Genomic DNA, 8164 nt, shown 5'->3' with positions numbered 1-8164 from the left:
CTCTCTCTTCTGGTTCATTTTCGTTTTTCTTGGGCTAGGGATAGAGCAAGGAGAAGTGTGGTTTAAATAAGGAAGAAAAGCAGAAAAAGAAAGTGGTCAAAGATGGTCAAAGGCGGTGGAAATAAATTGGCTGCTGAAAAGGAGGCCACTTGGCCCATTCCACACTCATCACTATCTGATTTCTCACCTTTTTCGTTATTATTATTATTTTTTCTTTCGTATAGATAATGATCCAGCCACAAGTTGTGGTATATTAAATACATTTAAAGATCCAGCCAAAAAAAAATAAGGGTATATTATATACATGTATGTTATGTAACCATGCATGTGCATATGGATATGTATATGAGCATATATGCATGTTTGGTGGACACTAGCCTCACAATCTCCCCCACTAATGAAAATTTCGTCCCCGAAATTATTTACCTGATATCGGGAAAAGGTATGGATAGTTGACTCTCATAGAATCCTCGGGTTCCCGAGTGGCTTCTTCTATCGAATGACTCTTCCACAACACCTTTACTAATGGAATTCTCTTGGTTCGAAGGACCTGCTCCTTTCTATCTAAAATATCCACTGGCTCTTCCTCATATGTCAAGTCTTCATTTAGCTCCACCGGTTGATAACTCAGAACATGGGATGGGTCTGGTATATACTTACGCAACATTGACACATGAAACACGTTATGAATACGGGATAGTTCAGGAGGTAGAGCCAACCGGTATGCCACCTTCCCAATGCGCTCGAGAACCTCGTATGGCCCGATATATCTGGGACTAAGCTTCCCTTTCTTGCCAAATCTCATAATACCCTTCCACGGTGATACCTTTAAGAAAACTCGATCCCCTTGCTGAAACTCGAGGTCCTTTCTTCGTTTATCGGCATAATTCTTTTGTCGCCCTTGAGCGGTCTTTAATCTCTCTCTGATAATCTTGACCTTTTCAGCTGTTAGGTCGACTATTTCCGGTCCAGTTAATTGCCTCTCTCCAACTTCGTTCCAACACAATGGTGTTCGACAAACCCGACCATAAAGCGACTCATATGGTGCCATTCCAATACTAGATTGATAACTGTTATTATACGCGAATTCCATCAAAGGAAGGTAGTCATCCCAGCTGCCTTGAAATTCTATAACACACGCTCTTAACATTTCCTCCAATGTTTGAATGGTCCTTTCGCTTTGCCCGTCTGATTCAGGATGAAAAGCGGTGGTCAAATTCAACTTTGTGCCTAGAGCCGTAACAAAACTATTCCAGTACTTGGAAGTAAAATAGGAACCTCTGTCTGATACTATGGATGCCGGCACACCGTGCAACCTCACAATCTCCTTAATGAACAATTGTGCCAACTGATCTGCACCGAATGTCGTTTTAGCTGGTAGGAAGTGAGCGGATTTAGTCAGCCTATCAACTATCACCCATATAGAATCATGCCCTCTTCGTGTTCGTGGAAGTCCCGAGACAAAATCCATGGTGATCTTTTCCCATTTCCATTCAGGTACCGGAAGAGGTTGTAATAACCCGGATGGGTGTTGATGCTCTGCTTTAACCTGTTAACATACTAGACACTTGGCAACAAATTCAGCTATCTCCTTTTTCATGTTATACCACCAATAGCTTCTCTTCAAATTATAATACATCTTAGTGCTTCCGGGGTGCATTGCATAAGGTGAGCTATGAGCCTGTGCAAGAATCTCTCTCTTCAACTCAGCATCATTAGGTACACAAATTCGACTCCCAAACATAAGTGTGTCATCCTCTTTCAAAAGAAATTCAAACTTCTTGCCTTCCTTTACTCTGCCTTCCTTAATCTTGTTTTTCATCTCTACTAAAAATGGATCTACTTGTTGCGCTTCCCGAATTCGATCAACTAGCACTGGTTTCATATCATAAATAGCCATCAATGCTCCTAAACCGGTCATCTCTAGTTTAACTTCTAATGACCTCAACTCATTAATATAAGTGTGTCGTAAACACTCCACATACCTGCTAATCTTGCTGATGATTTCCGACTCAGTGCATCTGCCACCACGTTTGCCTTTCCTGGATGATAGTTGATCGTGCAATCATAATCTTTGATTAGTTCCATCCATCTCCTCTGTCTCAAGTTGAGTTCTTTTTGAGTGAACAAATGTTTCAAACTCTTGTGATCTGTATAAATCTCGCACTTTGCGCCATATAAATAATGTCTCCAAAGTTTGAGGGCGAATACCACGGCTGCCAATTCAAGATCATGCGTCGGGTAATTCTTCTCATGATTCCTTAATTGCCGAGATGCATAAGCCACCACTCTGCCATTTTGCATTAATACGCGGCCTAAGTGATAGGGTTGAGCCGGTCTCCGAGCATGAGGACAAGTTGCATATTTCTATCGGACCGATAACCAGAGCACGTGCCAAGAAATTGGAGCACGCTTTGCAGAACTTATGGACGAATATTCTGGAAGAGGCATGCAGTTCGAGAGACGAGCGAGTCGACTCGGGGCTGATTTTGGTCATCAAGAGTGCTGAACCTCATCAGTACACATCGGGACATTAAATGATGACCACAACCACCTCAAATCGGGTTGAATATGCATCCTAGAAGATGGCCACCAATTCTGGTTTGACTATTAGGTTGGAATATGCCTTCTAGAAGATGGTCACCAAATCTGGTTGGAATATTAGGTTGGAATATCTGGTTGGAATATCTGGTTGGACTATTAGGTTGGAATATGCCATCTAGAATATGCTTGTTTTCCTTAGTTGTCTTCAATTGCAAGAGCATTATATAAGCTCCTCCCTAGGTTAGTTTTAGACACAACTCTTCTACCATTTTTCCTATCTTGTGAGAAATATTCTCCAAATTGTTCTTGTTGAACTTATGCTTCAAGGGTTGCAAGTCGATTACTTGTAGTTCTTAAGCTTCTTATAATATCGGTTTCTAGCTCTATATAGCTACGGGGTCGATATTCCACCTTTCGAAATCTCTATCTTGGACGATCCGGGATTTGATTCCATATCATTGTTGCTGGGTTCCGCGACGGATTCGACGGGGTTCACATCATTTTGGTATCAGAGCTTAGGCTCCAAATTGAGGTTTCATCTATCCTTGTTTTTTCCTTGTTCACCATTCTGGAATTTTTAGATCTATCTTCCATTTCTATCCTTTCCATTTAGTCTTGACTGATCCGTTCATAGCTATTAAAAAAAAAATCGTCCAAAAAAAAAAAACGTGAAAAAGAATCAAAAAAAAAAAAAAAATAAAAGAGGAGAGGAGATCTGATTACACAGGCCTTAAGTAGACCTGTCATAGTTGCTTCCATTCTGCTTTTCTCCGATCGTATTTGTGTCCATTCCATCTTTGATTTGTCTGGGATCATTCCTTTTACATACATCTTATCCATCCATATATCTCTTCGCTTCTTTGCTACTTGGAACTGATATTATAAGTGGCTCGAGCGAACAAGTAATTTCCTCAAGGACTTGTAATTAGATTGCTCAGTTCGTCCAGAACTTTGTGGAGAAATCTGTGAGAGGAAAAAGGCCAGAGGGAGTGAGACCATCAGAGGGTAAAAGCCATTTGTATCGAGTGAAATACGAGAGTTTGTGTGACATCGATTTGAGAGTAAACACGTGAGGGAGTGATTGTGAGGTCCTTTTACTCTAATATTTCTTTGCAGATTTCAACATGTCGCAAGAAGATAGCGGGGGACATGAGCAAAGTAGTGGAGGGCCTGATCAAAGCACAATTATTCGGGCTATGCAACAACAATTTGAGCGAATGAACATGGTGCTCAATACGATTAATGACCGGTTGGAGAGGCATGATGAGCGGATTGACCAGTTGCGACAAGCTCCCAATCAACAACCAAGGAGGAACAATAACCGACAACCAGCACCTACTACTGATCCATTTGATGGCCACGGGGAGAGATCCTATGATGATGAGGATGATGTATCTTCCATTGCCGCAATGAGACGAGCTCGAGGAGCAAGGGCTGAGACGCCATGGCGCGGACGTGGAAGGCGCCAAGAAAGAGACACCGTTGATCGTAATATGGGGTCCATCAAGCTGACCATTCCTCCATTCCAAGGCAAGAGCGATCCCGATATTTACATCGAATGGGAAAGGAGGGTTGAACTGGTTTTTGATTGTCACAACTACTCCGAGGAGAAGAAGGTGAAGCTTGCAGCTGTGGCATTCACCGACTATGCCATAGTTTGGTGGGATCAATTGACGGTGAGTAGACGCCGAAATGGAGAGCGACCTATTGACAATTGGGAGGGCATGAAAGCTGTCATGCGGAGGAGGTTTGTCCCATCCCATTACTACCGGGATTTATACTTGAAGCTGCAGAATCTTAAGCAAGGGTCTAAGACCGTGGAGGAGTACCACAAGGAGATGGAGATTGCCATGATTCGCGCCAATGTTGAGGAGGATCGAGAGGCAACCATGGCTCGGTTCATTAGTGGACTTAATCGGGAGATTGCCAATATTGTGGAGCTGCACCATTATGTGGAGCTTGAAGAATTGGTGCACATGGCTATGAAGGTTGAGAGGCAACTCAAGAAGGGGGGACGATCGTCATCCAGGTTCGAATCCTCTAATTCGAATTCGAAGTGGACTTCCAAGTTTGAAGGGGCTGGACCTAAATGGACTGGTTCGAAGCAAGAGGAGAAGGCCAAGGGAAACAAGCCCGCAACCAAGCCATCATCTGATTCTAAGGAGAGGGGTAACTCTTCTTCCCAACCTCAAAGAAACCGTGATGTAAAATGCTTTCGTTGTTTGGGTTCTGGTCATTATGCTTCTCAATGCCCGAACAAGAGAGCCATGATTATGTTAGATAACGGGGAGATTGCAAGTGCGGATGAGTATGAGAGTGACACTGACTCTATGCCATCACTTGAAGATGCCGATGATGTGGAGCATGCTGTATCGGGTCAAACTCTTGTTGTTTTGAGAGCTCTACATGTGCAAGCCAAAGAAGATGGTGATGGGCTACAAAGAGAGAACATTTTCTACACTCGATGCCACGTGAAGGATCGAGTATGTGGACTGATTATTGATGGGGGAAGCACTGTGAATGTGGCAAGCAAGCTGATGGTGGAGAAGCTTGGTTTGAGCACTCAAAAGCATCCAAGGCCATATAGACTTCAGTGGCTGAATGAGAGTGGTGAATTAAAGGTGACAAAACAAGTGTTAATCTCATTTTCTATTGGGAAGTACCATGATGAAGTTTTGTGTGATGTAGTTCCTATGATAGCCAGCCATTTGTTACTCGGGAGGCCATGGCAATTTGATCGAAGAACTACACATGACGGGTACAAGAATCGGTATAGTTTCATCAAGGATGGTCGAAGCATGACACTTGCACCGCTGCCACCACATCAAGTGTTCGAAGAGCAACTCCAAATCAAAAGGTCCAGTGCTGAGAGTTCAAAAGAAAGTAAGAGAGTGGCTGAACCAAAAGAAAAGGAGAGTAAAAGTGAGAGGAAAGAAATTCGAGAGAAAAGTGAGAAAGAGAGTGAAAAGAAAGAAAAATGTGAGAGTTCAGCCTTGAAAAGAAAAGAGGGGAAGAAATTGAGTTTCTTCACAAAAGAAAGAGAATTAGAGAGTGTTAGTAAGGATGAAAGGCCAATGATATTGTTCTTGTACAAAGAGGCCTACTTATCTAATACTTTTAACCTATATTTGCCTAGTGTTGTGGTTTCTCTTTTGCAGGAGTTTGATGATGTGTTTCTTGAGGGGACGCCACCGGGATTGCCACCAATCCGTGGGATCGAACATCAAATTGATTTCATTCCAGGAGCGCCCATTCCAAACCGGCCAGCATATCGGTGTAATCCCGAAGAAGCAAAAGAACTCCAAAAGCAAGTTGATGAGTTGCTGACCAAGGGCTATGTCCGAGAGAGCATGAGTCCATGCTCTGTGCCCGTGTTGCTTGTTCCCAAGAAAGATGGCACATGGAGAATGTGTGTGGATTGTCGAGCTGTGAATAAGATAACGGTAAAGTATCGCTATCCTATCCCTCGATTAGATGATATGCTTGATGAATTGCATGGTTCCACTATATTTTCTAAGATTGATTTGAAGAGTGGATACCATCAAATTCGCATGAAAGAAGGAGATGAGTGGAAAACAGCATTTAAAACCAAGGGTGGATTGTATGAGTGGTTAGTGATGCCATTTGGATTGACTAATGCACCCAGCACATTTATGCGCCTTATGAATCATGTCTTGCGTGCTTACATTGGAAAATTTGTTGTTGTTTACTTTGATGATATTCTGATTTATAGCAAAACTGAGCATGATCATATGAATCATTTGAGGTGTGTTCTTGAGGTGCTGAGGCATGAGAAGTTGTATGCTAACCTTAAGAAGTGTGAATTTTTCTTGGAAAGTGTTGTTTTTCTTGGTTTTGTCGTAAGTTCCAAGGGTGTGGAAGTGGATGAAGAGAAGGTGAAAGCAATCCGGGAATGGCCTACACCCACTACCATTGCTGAGGTCCGAAGCTTCCATGGCCTTGCTGGGTTCTATCGAAGATTTGTGCGCAATTTTAGCACCATAGCTGCTCCTATGACCGAGATCATCAAGAAGGAAGTTGGCTTTAGATGGGGCAAAGAGCAAGAGAATGCATTCAATACCTTGAAAGAAAAGCTAAGTTCTGCTCCTTTACTGATTTTACCGGACTTTTCTAAACCTTTTGAAATCGAATGTGATGCTTCCGGTATTGGTATAGGTGCCGTCCTTATGCAAGAGAAGAGGCCTATTGCTTACTTCAGTGAGAAGCTCAACGGGGCTGCGTTGAACTACTCCACATACGACAAGGAACTCTATGCTTTGGTGAGGGCTTTGGAGACATGGCAGCATTACTTGTGGTCCAAGGAGTTCATCATTCACACCGACCATGAGTCCTTGAAGCATTTAAAGGGTCAAAGCAAGCTGAACCGAAGGCACACACGTTGGATCGAGTTCATCGAGATGTTTCCCTATGTGATCCAATACAAGAAAGATTCGAGGACGAATCCTTTTGAAGAAGGGGGGAATGATAGGGTTGAGCCGGTCTCCGAGCATGAGGACAAGTTGCATATTTCTACCGGACCGATAACCAGAGCACGTGCCAAGAAATTGGAGCACGCTTTGCAGAACTTATGGACGAATATTCTGGAAGAGGCATGCAGTTCGAGAGACGAGCGAGTCGACTCGGGGCTGATTTTGGTCATCAAGAGTGCTGAACCTCATCAGTACACATCGGGACATTAAATGATGACCACAACCACCTCAAATCGGGTTGAATATGCATCCTAGAAGATGGCCACCAATTTTGGTTTGACTATTAGGTTGGAATATGCCTTCTAGAAGATGGTCACCAAATCTGGTTGGAATATTAGGTTGGAATATCTGGTTGGAATATCTGGTTGGACTATTAGGTTGGAATATGCCATCTAGAATATGCTTGTTTTCCTTAGTTGTCTTCAATTGCAAGAGCATTATATAAGCTCCTCCCTAGGTTAGTTTTAGACACAACTCTTCTACCATTTTTCCTATCTTGTGAGAAATATTCTCCAAATTGTTCTTGTTGAACTTATGCTTCAAGGGTTGCAAGTCGATTACTTGTAGTTCTTAAGCTTCTTATAATATCGGTTTCTAGCTCTATATAGCTACGGGGTCGATATTCCACCTTTCGAAATCTCTATCTTGGACGATCCGGGATTTGATTCCATATCATTGTTGCTGGGTTCCGCGACGGATTCGACGGGGTTCACATCACTAAGCCGTGATGGGATGCATCACTATATATCACAAACCCCTCATCAGTGGACGGAATAACAAGCACTGGGGCAGTGGTCAACCTCTTCTTCAACTCCTGGAAACTTTGCTCATACTCATCTGTCCATTCAAACTTCACACTTTTCCGCGTTAACCGAGTCAGGGGAGCAGCAATAAGGGAGAATCCTTCCACAAATCTTCGATAATAACCAGCTAATCCTAGGAAACTCCTCACCTCTGTTACACTTGTAGGACGATTCCAATTCAAGATAGCTTCAATCTTCGTCGGATCCACTGATATGCCATCACCTGAAATCACATGCCCGAGGAATCCCACTCGGTCTAACCAAAACTCACATTTGCTAAACTTGGCATAAAGTTTTCTTTCTCTCAAAATCTGCAACACTACACGA

General features: G+C 42.9%; 1 protein-coding gene across 1 annotated transcript; it reads left to right on the top strand.

Annotated features, from left to right (window-relative positions):
* Positions 1–2377: 2377 nt before the first annotated feature.
* LOC116216086 lies at positions 2378–7799 on the top strand. Its single transcript, XM_031552011.1, has 2 exons — positions 2378–4713; positions 4891–7799. Exons 1-2 carry the CDS (start codon positions 3669–3671, stop codon positions 7242–7244), a joined length of 3399 nt encoding a protein of 1132 aa, XP_031407871.1. The 5' UTR covers positions 2378–3668; the 3' UTR covers positions 7245–7799.
* Positions 7800–8164: the final 365 nt, after the last annotated feature.

The sequence above is a fragment of the Punica granatum genome, chromosome 8, assembly GCF_007655135.1.
Source record: "Punica granatum isolate Tunisia-2019 chromosome 8, ASM765513v2, whole genome shotgun sequence".
In the NCBI taxonomy this organism is placed as follows: Eukaryota; Viridiplantae; Streptophyta; class Magnoliopsida; order Myrtales; family Lythraceae; genus Punica; species Punica granatum.
Note: the sequence above shows the minus strand (reverse complement) of the source record. Positions and strands in the feature narration are given on the sequence as shown.

Bases quoted from the DNA above. Each gene is read 5' to 3' on its own strand.
- LOC116216086 (XM_031552011.1), top strand. From the start codon at position 3,669: ATGTCGCAAGAAGATAGCGGGGGACATGAGCAAAGTAGTGGAGGGCCT. The intron at 4,714-4,890 runs GTAACTCTTCTT...CATCACTTGAAG, and splicing joins ATCTGATTCTAAGGAGAGGG to ATGCCGATGATGTGGAGCAT.